The 15,858-nt window shown below is 42.7% G+C and overlaps 1 protein-coding gene across 1 annotated transcript; it reads right to left on the bottom strand.

Moving 5' to 3' along the window:
* Positions 1-104: 104 nt before the first annotated feature.
* On the bottom strand, positions 105-14,584 carry SMNDC1 (survival motor neuron domain containing 1). The gene is made up of 6 exons (XM_006270749.4): positions 14,475-14,584; positions 14,167-14,286; positions 6,665-6,807; positions 4,435-4,596; positions 3,268-3,421; positions 105-1,863 (listed from the first exon to the last, which is right to left on the bottom strand). Exons 2-6 carry the CDS (start codon positions 14,284-14,286, stop codon positions 1,726-1,728), a joined length of 717 nt encoding a protein of 238 aa, XP_006270811.1. The 5' UTR covers positions 14,475-14,584; the 3' UTR covers positions 105-1,725.
* Positions 14,585-15,858: the final 1,274 nt, after the last annotated feature.

Here is a 15,858-nt window from a genome sequence, read left to right as displayed (position 1 = left end):
TGCTGTTAGTTCCCCTTCCGTCTATTAGGTCAGCATCTGCGCTTGTCATTACGCTCATCTTGGACAGCACCTGAGACCTGTACATTTTCAAGGTGCAAAACATATCCAGGAGATTTTAAACACTTTATTTAATAAAAGTTAAACATACAAAACTGAAATTAACACACTTTGTAGTCATAAAAATCACCTTCTTCCATTAACAGGAAGAACCTTTTTCTATGCATGGATTCTAAACTATCAGTTGCAGAGTCTAGCTTGAGTTGTGACTCGGGTAGATGATGGACATTTCCACCAATCAGTGCATCAACAATTGCTGACGTGACCTGATCTAGTTAACAAATTACAAAATGAGCTACATTATAACATAATATACAGGGGAAACATGGTCAGGATTAATGAACAAGAAATACCCTTGAATTATTCAGCAGGTATTGTTCAGTACTCTTGCTCATCAACTCAGCCCTAGATTTTACAAAAATAATATCTACATTGTATACAGGGCTATCTATTAACTTTTGTTTTAAACACGTTACGGATTCAGAGATGGCACCACTACCGTAAGTGAGCGACAAGTAACAAAGGAAAGCAATCACATACAGAAAGTACAAAAAGGCAAGAGCTTTTACACATTGTTTCCTGAATAAAATTGAAAGGGCTCAACGACACCATAATATGGCCGAAATTACAATGAACATTGGGGCAAAAAATTCAGACTAACCTTTACTCATTTACAACTAACTAAATAGGATCCAGGCATTCTTATCTGATGTGCTTCAGTTCTGTTTAAATGGATGGAAACCCACACAAGCTACTCAACGAGATGCTGGGGATTTGCTGTACATTATCAAATCTTATAACCACACTGGAGAACGCAGCAGTTCTCACGGTCTACTTTCAGAGTGTATAACCTAAATTCTCCCAACACTTTAAATCAACAATTTTAAAGCGCCTTTCTACTCTGTAATTTGACTCTCTAAAAATGCCATCTTACGGTTTCTTGGTCATCTCTCCAACTCGCAGTTCAAATTTGCTGCTTCTACCGGTAGGGATGTTTCCCTCCAGTTTAATTCACAGTCCGGGAAATTCAGCCTGGAACCGAGAAGTCAGGTCACGTTGTTTCTAGCTCATGAATAGTTACTAGTAATAAAACATTTCCATGCGCCGAACTCTACCCTCCTTTACAGTTTACAGATCGACTGTCTTCACTGGGATTGCAAGGTAGTAACTTAGAACTTCATTAACAATTTCATTTATATACAAGCTTAGGTGGAATCCAGCTAGTTCTCTCAGAGCGGTATAGGGCTCTCCAATGCTAAGCTTGTCACTAAAGCAAGCAGGTTGAACTGACTTTGAGACAAGAGAGAGCTGTTAAGGTGCCATTTTTTTTTTTATACAGTCACTTTTCTGATGATTACCCTCACTCAAAGTATGAATGGAAGGTTCTGGAGATCCCTGTTTCAGCTAACTGCTGTTTTCAACACAGCGGCTAACAGCAGTTCAAGAAAACATTTGTCTGCAGAACTGACGACTATAAAAAGTTTGGTAATGATTAAAGGAGTCAACTCAATAGCTGTAGATTTAAGGCTCATATCAGCTGAAGCCAAGTGATGGTGACAAAAATGGACTATTCACTACGTGCCAACAAATAATTTACTTTTAGAAAAATATAATGATAAAAAGAGAAGTGTAAAGCCCTGCAGAGATGAAGTTTAACCTTTTTTCCTATTACTGAGGCATTAAATGCCTGACATTATATTTAGAGGTATCTTGATACTGTGTCATGGGTTTGTCTGCAATTCCACATGTTCCAACTCCAACTTTGCCAGTTACACTCTCAGGAGAAGCAAAAATACTCCTCTTGACCTGAGAAGGAAAACAGAAACACCATTCCTAGTTAGTAGCAGTTAGTTGTCAACTTGTCAATTCTCTACTTCTGCAAACAATCCACAACTTTCAACTTTGCAAACAGGTAAGCTGAAGGGCTGACTGACTTCCAAGAGGAGCCAGTGGCAGACCAGACATCACAATGGAGGCCTTTCTGGAACCTGGTTCTGTGCTCTGGTCAGGCCTCTCGGGGAGCACTTACCACTTTTATTCAGAGCCAATGTTCATTTATGTCCCTCAAAAAAGCACTTGCAGGAAATGCTCCAAAGGAGGACTGATGCTTTAGCACTGCTCGTCTCCTCGCTTCTTCCTCTGCAAGATGCCAACTAACCCAGATACCTGTGTGACTGTCCCACGGTCATCTCTGCTATGTTTCACATGCTAGCCAGAAGCTAACCTCCAGCAGATATGAATCCTCCCAAGCTACACAACCAGCACCAGTGGACCCTGATGCTTCATCCCAGGTAAGTGCAATTCATTTTTTCACTCTAGGTAACTTCCTTACTACACCAAGCCTATCAGAATCCTTTATTAAGAGGATATATTAGATTTCCCATCCTCTCCCTTTATATGCAGTTTAAAATGACATCCATCTAGCAACAGCTTCCAGTACCCACACTCTTGTAAAGCAGCTCACATTGGACATGTGATCTATGAGCAGCTTAGTTCCACACATCAGTGCATCTGCTTTCCTGCACAGGAAAGCATTTTTAAAGTGTTTAAAGCATTTTTCCCCCTGGATAATACTGGCATAATGCATTTCTATAAATTTGAGTCCACAGCAGCTGCACATTGACTAGTACCACAGAACAGCTAATAGGGAACTACAAGGAGGGAACTCTCTGAATGAAGGCATGGAAGTATTAGTGCAAACCAAAATATAAACTGAGGAACAGCACGGCCCCCTCCGCTTGCTACTGGTTGTTCAAGGTCTTTCCTTCTCTCCTGGGCTAGTAAGAGAGCAGTGTGAAGATGTTCATGGGAAGTATCCCAATGGGAAGTCTCAATTACACACCCAATAGCAGTAAGGACTTGCAACAATTTACTTCTACATGGTATTATGTGAAAGAGTTTGGCTATTCCTGCAAACACAAATTTGTCAGTGAAGAACTCTTGAAATAAGTTCTTCCTGCACAAATGAAAGCAATGGGGGTTTCTGAACACCTATAAGGAAAGGTCCACCACCTGACTTTCATACTGACACAGAATTACTCAGCCAGACAGCTGCTGTTGACCCACTGTACTTAACAGTTTGCCGCTGGATGGTCTCAGCTCAGATACTGAAATTAAGCATTGTGTCTTAAGACATGGACACAGTAGTGTGTAGTGGCTAAAGCAACAGAAATGTTTGCTACTGCACGTGCACTGGCAGGATTTACAAACCTGGCCTTTTTTATTCTTAGAGTAGGCTCTGTTGTTGAACTGCTGCCATTTGACTTTCTGGTCCTCCCGTTCCTGTTCAAGTTCTTTGATTCTCTGTGCTTTTTTCAAAGCTTTCTTCTTCTTATATTCTCGTTGCTGGGCAATCATTTCTTTTCTACAAAGAAAGGAAAACTGTTAGTTAGACATGTACCTCAGTTTGCCGCTCACAACATGCTTTGGCGCCAATACAAAGTACAAAGCATAAAATTACAAACATGATGGGACACACAGGTTTAAACACAACTCTCCTTAAATAAATGATAAAACCACAAGCCAAAGCTCTGCGGTCAGGCTTGGACTCTACTGAGAGCATTTAGTTGCTTCTCCAAGTAGCCTATCAGTTGAGTTTCACTGTGGCGTTCCACAGAACACTAAAACAATTGGAAGTGGGTGAACCTTTCTATGAAAGTCTCGGTTGCTGCAGGAACCCCTTTTGGCATGGGAAGGCTTTTTCTCCAGGAAGTGTGATTAACTGAGAACACTGTAACGTGGCTCCAGAAAAGCCACGCTGCCAGGAGCCAAGGACAGCAGTAGCACTGGTTTCCCACTACTCAAGACCTCTGTACCAAATGGCACCGTTCTTTTGGAAGTCAGGGGGAGCATAGGAGAGGAGGATCTGCAGCAGGTCACAGGGACCAGACTCCATGCTCTTTCTGTGTGGTGAGATAACAGCAGTCCCCAGTATTCCCACAAGGACCACACTAGCATTTCAGCTCTTGGTTTGTTAAGACAGTCAATATCCACCACAAGAGAATGTAGGAACAAAGCAAGTTCAATCCTAGGAACAAAGCAGGAGCCACTCCAAATGCCTGGGTCCCCAAACACACGAGTTCCAATAGATGAGCTGCTACATTCTGGTTTCTCACCAGGAAGCTCTAATGAGTGAAACCATTTCCTCATTCCTCCAAATGTAAGTAAGTCTGTGAAGCACTCACACTTTCACCTAAAAGCTCTAAAAAGAAATCTTGATAGATTTCAGGTGTCTACTATTTCTTGAATCACCTACACAGGGAGACAGGCAAGGCAAGTCTGTCTTCTCCCAAAACCCAGATGTAAGCATCATCAGGGCCCTCATCCGGAGTCTCCTCTTCCTTGTTCAAACATACTATTCAAGGTTAAGTCACTTACTTGGACATGGGTTTGTTGCCACTGTCCTCTTTTGCTTTTCTTCCTTCTTCCACAGGTTTGAGGTTGAACAGAGGGGTGACTTCAGCGTTGCCATATCCAGCAAACGTGACTGCAGCTGTACCATTCTCCTCATCTATCTCTTCAATCTCAGCTTCATAACACCTGTAAAGATATCATGGCTGTAAGCATGTGAGTAAAGGTTTAATACTCAGCCCTACAATACCTATAGTGTAAGTCAGTGAATAACATTAAGCTAAAGATTTGCAACCAACGTATTTCATTTCTGAAACAATATGCTAACCAGGCCAAGGACCTGTTATTCTTTAAGGACAAAGGTACATTAGTCCAAGGGCTGCAATGCATTATATTTAGTCCTGCACAACACTGATCAGGACCAGTGGCAGCTTCAAGGTCCTGTAGCTTCCAAAGCTAGCAATAAATGTATTGTGCAACCATAAAGTTAGGAACCCTTTTTTTCCTGGTTCGGATAGTCATGAGATACATCTGTGTCAGAATTTTTAAAATGTCAGTTTAAGCCTGGTCGGGAATTGGTAAAAAGGGGCGGGGGGCTTTTTTGGTGGTAAGTGCTGATCTACTGAAACAAAAAGATGTTTGTGGGAGATTGCTAGCTTTGACAGATCTCTCCACCTCTCCATTTCTGGAAGGAAGAGTTCTGACATTGTCAAATGTCCTGTTTCAACATTTTCATAGTTAAAAGTCCTCTGAATCAGAGTAACTTGGTTTTGAAGTGTTGGCTAGTTTATACTAACATAGGGCAAAAGTGGAATTCCAAACATCTAAAAAAATATCAAAATAAAACATTTCCGGTCAACCTGAACTGATTCATTTTTGACTTGGTTAATCATTTTAAAATTAAAGATAATCCCAATTCAGAACAGAAAAAAAACCCGTAGAAATCTCCAATCCTCGCAGACTACGAGAAACTTTATAGACATTATTCCAGCTAACATCTGCTATTTCATTTCTGCTAGAATTTTAGTGACCAGCATCTTGAAGAACACTTGAGGTAAACTAGGCACTGATGCTTTAGTACACACGGAAACAAATGGGAGCCCAACTTCTACACGGTTGGTAACATAACTCTCTGGCTAGAGATTCAAGAGACACTGGCTGTTTACATTATGTTGCAACTGAAATTCAGAAAGGCAAGAGGGCAAAGTGATTCAAGTCCAGTATCATGTGACCTATCCGAACCAGAAACGTGGGCAGACCAGTCCAAATATTTTCAATTTCCAAAAGTTTTTCCAAGATCTGGCCCTGAACTAATGATCAGAGTGAGAATACTGACCCTCACTGACAACCTAAAAAGCTTTAAAACGGAAACATTTGTAAGCTTGGCCATCAGTGCATAGCAACAAAAAAATGTCTCTGGCACTTATAAAAGAGTGTTTCTACATAAAATATCAATAATTTTGCATCAGCTCCTATCCTTAGTTGCCACTACATCATGTTAGCAGATCCACTGTGCAAGGATATTGTTCTGTATTACAAAGAGATAATGGGTGCTGACCCTATCCAAATGGCCCAGTTGGCCAAAATTCTAAGAAATATTTCTGTGTTACAGAACTGTATTACTCCGAGTATACTTTTTATTTCAAGGAGTACGAACTCAGATTGAAGCGAAACAACCCCAAGACACCGTTACATAAAGTGAGTAAAATCTGAACGAACTATTTTGGTACAGCACACTTTAAGGTGCTTTACCAATCAAGTATCCAGCCATAAAGTTATCTTAGAGAGCAATATCAGTCTCAAAGGGTTCCAGTTTCTTTATAGCCAAAAGCTGGCATTCTAGATTAGATGTACCAATTGAAGTCTCTCATTAAGTCATCTTTCATAGTTGTAATAAAATGCCAATATATTAACATAATGGCAAGGCATTAATTACCCGACGTGTTTGAAAGGCAACACATTACTAGATTAGTTGAGGAAGATATGCTACTGATTTGTCAAAGTGAAATGTTTATTCTGAGGGGGAATGACCAAAAGGGTGATTCCAGGATCTCCTTAAGTTTTGTGCCTTTACTACTGACCTACAATAAAAAAGGGAGTCAACAGCTACTTAACCCTAGGTTTCTTCTCTAATTCCTCTTTGCTATTTTACTTTAGACTGATTTTAAATGAGGCAGTTCAAGCTGAATGAAAGTCTCTTACCATTGTACTGTTTTATTTCATGTAACACTTAGAGAAGTTTGTTTTCTACACTTACTGTCCATCTTCACTCCATATTGCCATACATTTATCCCCAACCTTCCAGGAGTGACTGGGCAGGGCAGAAGCAGAACTGTCGGAACTTGCAAGTGTTTCTGAAGGTTGTGTTGAAAGCAGATCTTTGGTAAGTTCAATAACTTCCTGGAAAAGGAAAATGCAGACAATAACCTTTCAATCATCATTAACTGCACTTATTTCTTCTTCAAATTGAGGATTTATTTTTTTTTTGGTAATAATAGTGTTAAGAGTGTTTCTGAGGTGAAGGACTTCTAGTTCTCGACCACTTCATGGTCTTATGCATCACAGATGTAGAGAAAAGTGATGTATGGCACATACTGCATTGTAAAGAAGCTACTGGCCACTTCTCTATCGTCTGCCGATTCAGTGGGAATGCCCCACACTCTTTTTCACAAGAACTCTATCTAGATAAACTGCTTTTGTACAGGCACAGAGACAAAGCCAGCTATTTATGTGGGAACAATCCTTGATGTGACTCTTTGCACGTGTGTGATGCTCTATTACTGACTAAAGAGTACAAGGCAGCAACTAGCAGAGTGAAGTCAGGGTCCTGTTTGTTGCTCTGAGGGGAAGGCAAGGGCTAAACGACCCTTTCAGAAGGCAACCATGTTTTACATTTCCATCTACATTTCAGTTTATTTTGCATAAGTGATTTAAAATTATTTATTGACAAAGATATTACACTTCTGTGTTTACACTTCTGTGTTTCAAATTATTGAATAACAAGTACAAACATAGTAATTAGTGCCTTTGAATGAATGTGACCATTTTTTCAGTTCCTCCAGAAAAAAAAAAAAAGTTAGCTGAACTCAAGCATCCCCAGAAGAAAAAGAAAGTCTTTACTTTTGAGATCTAATTCTAAAAAGAACACCTTTTCAGAAAAGCATTTTGGGTGCAGATACATGACATACTGTACTACTATGTAGTAAGTCACTCAAATCCAGGATAAAGATACCCCTTGAAATAGGTACAGTAGCTTTAACATGTGGAAGGCTGCTATATACAAAGTGCCGTGCATCCACTCCTCAACTCAATTTCATCCTCAAAGCGAACTTGTTCTCCAGCCACTTTGGTAGTGGCTATTGAGGGCATGACAGACCTGACTACTTGTCTTCTCCCAAATATGGAATGAATTTCTATGGATTAAAATCTGGAGCAAGATACTCTGCAGTAACAGTGTAGTCTGTCTGCACCCTGGGGCACATACATGATTACCACTCATAGCAAGATGGACTCCACCTTTTCCTGGAACAGAACCTCAATATTTTAGACAAAGACCCCCCCCCCATCAACCTGACAGAATGACCTAAACATGGCAAGTGAATAAGAATACAGTCTTTTTCTACTAGACTGTGAATAAATAGTGCTACAAAGGTACTGAAAAAATCAAAGCTAAAACATTAGTCAGCAGCAATAGCCCAACCACTTTATCCATGTGATCTGACCTGACTGGACTATTTCTAAGGGTAAGTGCACAGACCAGTCTCAGTGGCCACATCTATGCGAGACAGTTAATGCGCAGAAGACCAATTCTACTGCATGTTAGCGTGGTGGGCAAAACCCATGCTAATGTGAAATAGATTTGGTCTAATGCACATTAATGTCACTAAAAAACCCCCATTCATCTGCACTAATGTGCAGCACCAATTACAGTGCATTACTGACAGGCATTAGTGCCTGCCATTGCAGATACTAATTTACAAGTACTAAACTTAATGCACTGTAATTATTGCGCATTAATGAATGTGTAGACATGCCCAGTATTTCCTATTTTAGTAAAAGATATCCACGATTAGGTAACCACTTTTCTTGTTGATTCAGGAGTCAGAGTAGAGGAAACCATGTCACTCTAACATCTATTTTTCACCTTATTAGAATAGGCAATTTCTGGTTCTTCTACAGAAATCAAACAAGTGCCAGTTAAGTCAGTGCCGTGCTTTTATTCTCCCACGTTAAGATTCTTGTGATGCCATAACAGTGTGGTGCCATAACTTCTGATAAGACAAGTGATACAACAGCTGACAGAAGAAAACACATATGGGAACTTTCCTATAGGAAGAAAGGCAGCTGAAGTTTGTAAACAAGAAAAAAAAGTCTTCAGTTCTTGAATTATGTCATTAATTTTCACCATCTGATGCTAGTCTCAAATTTAAATGCTGGTGCTTAATTTAAGGGGGAAAATATTATGGAAAACCTAACTTCTCCCCTTACCCCCAGGTGCTTTCACAAGTGACTTATGTTGCTGTTCCTGCACAAAACACTGCCCAAGGACAAGGTCAGGAGCAGAGTGAATCAGATGCTCTAATCTGCTCTACTCTGCAGGAAAAGTGGTATGTACTCATGTACCAAAGGCACAAGCTGTCTTGGTTGTCTGTGACTGTGGGATGATTTTAAAAAAAAGGATTGTACTAGTAATGAAGAACACTCCTGTTCCAAATGCATTTTCAGTTCAGCCCACAGCAAAAAGTAAGCACAGACATTCACCATGACTGGCTCCAGCCTTTGCCTTTTCCCAAATTCCAAGAGGGGGTGGTTTGGAAAGTTGTGTACCCTAAGAAAATAAGGAATTCCTTTTGGCGACTCCCCAGAGAGACTGGATAGGCTTCTCCGTTTCTGCTTTCTTAACAAAGGGAAGCAGCAGACCAGCCAGTGGGACAGGAAGGCTCCAGGACCCAGAAGAATTCCTCCATCAACTCATCAGGAATAACAGAGAACAGCTGTAGTCCATTGGAACCATCACTGAAATCAGCTGCATCGCACTGTTAAGGCAGAAGCCTATAAAGAGAGTGCAAGCTCAAGGAAGGAGGTTGCTGGGGAACAGTTCCCAGACCCCAAACCTATATAGGGACTGTTCTGTTTTGACATGTACTTTTGCTTGCACCTAGTCACAAACAGGAGGATAACTGGATTCCTTGTTTGCTAATATCTGAACCCATGACACCTCACTAGCAAGGATGCTTTTGGGTGATTATGTTATGTGTGGGGAACATTGTTAGATTTAGAGAAGCATATAGCAATAAAGTGGTAGAGACTGGGAAGAGGCCACAGTCTACCTAATATTGCTCCAGTCTCTTTTTGTATAATACTGTATATGAACCAGCTCCAATTTTGATATCCAGAGTATTTGAGGGAGGACTATGGAGTATATGGCACTAATTACTCTTCCTCTCCAGGTCTGAGCTCTAAAGCAGCACCTCTGACACAAATGGGTGACAGTAATCTGCAAATCCAAGAAGCACTGCAGCTTGCCACATGTGCGCTCCGCTGGACCTGCTGATACAACCACACACCGATTACCTGAAGGTAGGTGTTTCAACTATGCAGTATACCACTGTAATGAGACAACTGACGTATTCCTGCCTCTTTCATAAATAGCTTATTATAGAATTCAAATGAATAGCTAGCTACATGGACTAGTCAGTCAACAATTCCTTGACTTTACTGCAGGTGTTTAAAGGACAGGCTATAAATTGCAAATTTGGTAAAACCTTGATTTCATACCTGCTAAGTGTAATCATAGACAGAGACCTGAATTATGCATTGTCTTGCAGCAGTCACAAAGCAGTTAATTTATAGGATTGCTAACTCAAACTTTTAAAAGACTACTGAGGGGAAAAAAAAAAATGAGGACCAAACATGACAAGGGGCACTGAGGAAGACGAAGATCTAAAACAGAGCTATTAATTCTATGAAAAGTCTTAAGGGTTAGAGAAATGAGATTTATAAAAATATTAAAAAGGACAGTGGGAGCTAGAAGGGAAATTTGACCCCATAAGACTCCTCAAAAAGAAGCTAACTAAAAAACAAGATGGGTCAATTGACACTTACAAGCAGGCAGAGGCTCTGGAAGCCAGTTTTTTTTAAATGGAAAACAGTGTGGTGCCTTGATACTAAAAGCAGTGAAAAAGCAACAGTGGTTTATGTATTCACCTGTCAGACCAGTAGTCAGAAAAGCAAGAGTATGTACAGAGAGTAGACATTGCATCTCCACATGAAGAGGAAGATGTTGGCAATCAACTCCACTTCTTCCAAGTCAGGCTGAATCCTTGGCTGTATAGACACCTTAACAGAAGTTTTTCAGTGAAGCAAAATATTTTCATGTAAATAAATGGGCTCCCTCTACATCTTGGTCAAATGTATTTCAGCCTGGCAATTCATTACCCAGCTGAGCATGCTGCATGTGATGCTGCATCATAAAGGACTCTTTCAATCATGTAGTAGTAATCTTTTGAACAGACACAGAAACCACTTAAATGGGACATTTGACACTTAAAAAACAAAGCCAGGACTTATTTTCCATTTTTCCAGTTATAAGGTAGTTCATGTATATTAACTTGACAAGGCATCATCTATATCATTTACAAGGTGGAACATATGAATAGCAAACCTTTTAGAGACAGGAGTGTATGTATCTTCCCAATTTTGTGCAGAAAACTTTTTCTTAAAAGAAAAAAAAGTCTTCAAGTTGTCCTTTCAAATCCACAATCTCTACATATCAAAGCCAAGGTACCAGAAATATCATCTTATGTAGGTTTTACTGTGTCTTTTTAAAATACACAGATACTTTTCACTGTGTACAAGGAGACATATTCAGATTATGCTGAAAGCTGCCCAGTAGGTTCCTTACAATTAAGGAAGATCTCTAAAAACTAGAGTGGAAAGGTGCTTAAAAGCTTTATCTTTGATTTTTTGAGTTTTAACTTTTTTGCTACAGTTCTTCAAGAAGCAGGACTGGTTACTGAATTTTGAGCTGGGTAATTTTATCTACTTCAAATAAGAACTTGGCAACCATAGTCCCCTATCTTAATAAAGTAGCATTCGGTACCTGCACTGTAACGTTTAAGAAAACAGTACAGGCAGGCACAGTTATGCCAGTTTTATTGTCTAACAGTTTAAAAGCAACACAGTCCTATTATAATCACAGTTGAGGTGTTCCTGATATCGTTCAAAGTGTGCGTTACGAGGACTTGGGGAAGTTTAACTGTTCACTAAACTTGACAAATTATGAGCTGAAAAGTCTAAAGCTCTTGTAAGTACCAACATGGCTTTCCTAACACACCCTATGAAACTCTTATGGAAAAAAAGTCAATGCAAAGTTTGTGTGTGCCAAAACTTCAAAACAATGCTCAAAGTATTTGGGCTCCTCTCTGATAAGTATTCAGTGAAAGAGTGCATAATGAATGCATCGCATCAGCAGCAAATTACATTCCTTTTAAATTTGTGTTGACAAACTAGACAGCATAAAATTCCATGCTTGTAGGTTACCAGACTATTCTCTCAGTACCACAAGATCAAAGATTAAGGTTGAATGTTTCTTTATAATTTTGCCAAAGTTATGAAAAAATGTAATAGGCTACAGGTGCAAAAGTAAGGAAGACGCTATCAAGGTATTTTTCTTAGTTTGTTCTCCTACTTTATAAGCCAGAAAGACTATTCTCATTCTCTCTCTCTCTCTCTCCATCCTGCCTGTACAGTGATGTGGTTGCAATTTCTTTCTACCAAACTGAGAAGCCCGTCTAGTCTTCTACTTAATCAGATAAGATAGAAATATATAAGAATTACTATTTACTGGGTCAGACTGTAACTCCATCTTGCCCAGTGTCCTGTGTCCTACCATGACAGAGAAGAGATACCAAAAGGCAGAGTGAACTGGATCCGACCAGGGTTTTCCCCACTGTTCTTCTCTCACTTGCAGCCTCCAGCACTACAGATCCAGGATAGTGGTTTTCTACCTCTTTTCACTTGCAAGTCCCTAGGAAGTTTTGAGTGGAGGTCCATACCCTTCAAAATATAAGTGTGGCTAATCAACACACTGCATTTCTGACTGATCGCAATCATCTTTCACAGACCCCTTAGACCAGGGGTTCCCAAACTGTGGTACACACATCCCTGGGGGTACGCAAGACATCTCAGGGGAGGTATGCGGCAGAAATTGTGTAATGGCAGATTTTTCAATATATTGTTATTATCAATAATAATGGGCACTGGGTAAAATATAAAATAAAATATAATGGTTAAAATATAAAACATATGCTGGTAGGGGTATGCGTGCATCTGGTAAGTGTGGCAGGGGGTTACGCCATAAGAAAAAGTTTGGGAACCTCTGCCTTCCTTAGAGATGGTCTGTGGACCAAAACCACTGGTCTAGGAAGTTGTAAAGCAGAAGCTGTACCCCTTGCTCCCATGCTGAACAGCTAGGGATGCCCCTTCCCTCCAGGGATGCACCCAATCTCTTTGTGGATCCAGATATACTCTTTTATACTAGCTAAATGATGCAGCAAAGGCACACCCGCCTTGGAGAATGTTGTTAGCGTCTGCTGTTCTGGACAGAGAGCTATCACCATCCTTTGAGGAAGAAATCAAACAGAAACTCTCCTTTCACTTCCACCAGCTGCTCTTCTTGTTCTCCCGGGCTCCAGGAGCCCAGCTGAGCTCCCGGCCTGCCCCTCTGGCCCTTGAACCCCCCCTCCCCAGTCGAGCTGGGCCAGCACTGCCACAAGGGGGCAATTATCACGATTATATCCTATCGTAATTATTACCGTATCTATCATCATATCATAATCACGATATGACAATAATCACTACACGATATGATGATCATGGTGCGGCAATGATCGTGATATGATATGATGATAATCACGATACGATGATAAGATGATCGTTGTGATGCTATAAGGTGATAATCATGATGACACTCGTGATAGTATGATAGGGCGATCATCGCAATCACCACCACGTTACGATATGACGAATGATAACAAGCGTGATTATCGCATCATAATTATAATTGCATCGTAATTATCGTGATAGTAGGATAAAGCGATCATCACGTTGCTATGAATCATGACTACCGTGATCATCGCATCACAATTATTGCCGTACCATCACGTCGTATCACAATTATCGTGCCGATAGTATAGAGCGATCGTCGCCACGTTACAATATGACGAAGCATAACAATCATATTGTAATTATCATCGCAATTATCGTGATAGTATGATAAAGCGATCGTTGCGATGTCACGACACGAGGAAGCATAACGATCGTGACTATCGTATCGCAATTATCGTCACGATTATCGTGATAGTACGATAGGGCGATCACCGCCATGTTACAACAAGAGGAAGTATAACAACCGTGGCTATCGTATCGTAATCATCATCGCGATAGTACGATAGGGCGATCGCCACGATGTTACGACGTGAGTGTTCATAACGAGCGTGACTATCGTATTCCTGTAATCGCCGTATCGTCGCATCACGAGTATCGCGGCGGTGCGACAGCGCCAACCCTCCTCCGACGTACAGCCGATACCAGTCAAAACGCAGGATGATTTTGGAGGCCGCGACCGGCGCCGACCCTTGGTCCCCCTCTGCCTGTGGGGCTCGCCGGCAGCCCCCGAAACCCAGCCACGCTTCGCTCTCGCCCCGGTTTGCGCGCAGGAGGAGACGACGTGTGCGCCTGCCCCCGGCCCCGGCCCACCTGCAAGTCCTTCTTCAGCTTGAGCAGGTCCTCGTTGTCGGCGTTGCCCGACAGCGCCGCCTCCACTTGCTGCAGCTGCGCCTTGTAGCTGGCCAGCTGCTTGGCCAGGTCCTCCGACATCTGCAAGCGGAGAGAAGGCAGCGGGTCAGAGGCGAGCCGGGGTCTAGGCCGCGCCCGCCCGCCCGGCAGGCCGCGGCGCGGGGGGAGCCCAGGCCGTTGGCGGTTAGGCCCGACGGTGCGGCGGGGGGAGGGGAAGGGGGAGGGCAGGGGAATGGGGGGCGGGGGCGGTCACGGGCTCAGCCGCTCACCTCGGCGGGTCCCCTCAGGCCTCCGGCGACACGGAACCGGGACGGGGGGAGAGGGGGGAGGGGACGACGGGAGTTCTCGCGAGACTGCCGGGCAGGCGGTGGTTGGAGCGCGGCGCGTGACGCAGAAGCCGCCGCGGCCGGACACGTGACGGCGGCTCATCCGGGGACTCGGCTGGAGGAGGGCAGGGGGCGGGGCTTGAGTGAGACTCGAAGCGGGTTGGTGGAGAGGGCGGGGCCTGACAGAACGCGGGGCGGGGCCTCGGCGTCCGTTAGACGTTGACGCCCGCCTCACTAGTTTAAACCCCTCCAGCGTGGGGCGGGGGGAGTAGTCCTCCTCCTCAACCTCGACTTACCCTTGCTGCAGCCTGAGCCCATTGCTCCTTGTTCTGTCCTCCGCCCGCGCTGAGAGCAGTCCAGCTCCGTCCTCTTGGCGCCGTGCTATTAATCCGAATAGGGAAGGATTCAGCCTGGCGTGGAAGAAGTGGAGTTGGGCTATTCAATTCCCCGCTCATTTCTCCAGACTCACGACAGCCTCTCCTCACGCGTGCACCCCATGTGGAAAGCGCCGCCGACACGACGGGTGGCGGATGGATGCCGGGGCGGATGACCTTTATTGATAACCGCCATCCTTCGCACGGCAGTGCCTTTTCGAAGGGTGCTAGCACGATTTAAAAACGAAAGAGAGGACTCCTGCGACCACCTGAATTCAGCACCGAATAACAGCGGAGAATCGGAAGCTGGGAAAACACACCGCCAATCTGCGCTGCGGGACCGACTGAGCTAGGCATTTATCTGAATTGCCGCTTCGCTGACGAACCTCGCCTGAGAAATATTGCCAGACGTTTTCAGTGGGGAGCAAGCAGTCGTGCGTCTCAAGGAATACGCAGAAAGCAACGCAGTGGCCCCTCATACTCGGCGGAGACACAGTCTTCGTTGCGATTCGGAGGAGAGCGCTTCTAAGTCACCCGCACGACTTACCCTGGACATGGGTTGTCTTACAAACATACCTGTCAACTGGCCCTTGCATCAGAAGATAGTCCCAAAAGTAACTGTTTCATTCAAATGTAATACCTCTCGCTTTGTGTTTTTGGAAACTTCATGAAAGAAAGAAAAAAAATCCAAATGATGGATGATCACGGAACGAAAAATAATGTTTTGTAATCCTAACAAAACGAATACCAGAATAAATGCTTCTTCTGTGCCTCTGTCTCGTAGTCTATCCTGTGTTTTGGCACCTTTCGCTTTTTTGGAGGATTCGTACAAAGGCGATTCTTGCTATATCAGCTGTTTAGGTCAGCAGTAATAAGGGTATGAAGCAGAATGCCGAACCTGGGCATTTTCTGAAGATTCATTCCTTTACCGCTTTCATTATTCAGATTAGTAG

The sequence above is a fragment of the Alligator mississippiensis genome, chromosome 6 (assembly GCF_030867095.1).
Source record: "Alligator mississippiensis isolate rAllMis1 chromosome 6, rAllMis1, whole genome shotgun sequence".
In the NCBI taxonomy this organism is placed as follows: domain Eukaryota; kingdom Metazoa; phylum Chordata; order Crocodylia; family Alligatoridae; genus Alligator; species Alligator mississippiensis.
Note: the sequence above shows the minus strand (reverse complement) of the source record. Positions and strands in the feature narration are given on the sequence as shown.

Excerpts from the sequence above, each read along its gene's own strand:
- SMNDC1 (XM_006270749.4), bottom strand. The coding sequence starts at position 14,286 with ATGTCGGAGGACCTGGCCAAGCAGCTGGCCAGCTACAAGGCGCAGCTG. Across the intron at positions 6,808-14,166 it reads AGCTGAAGAAGGACTTGCAG|GAAGTTATTGAACTTACCAA; the intron begins GTGGGCCGGGGC and ends TTCCTTTTCCAG. Across the intron at positions 4,597-6,664 it reads ATATGGAGTGAAGATGGACA|GTGTTATGAAGCTGAGATTG; the intron begins GTAAGTGTAGAA and ends ATATCTTTACAG.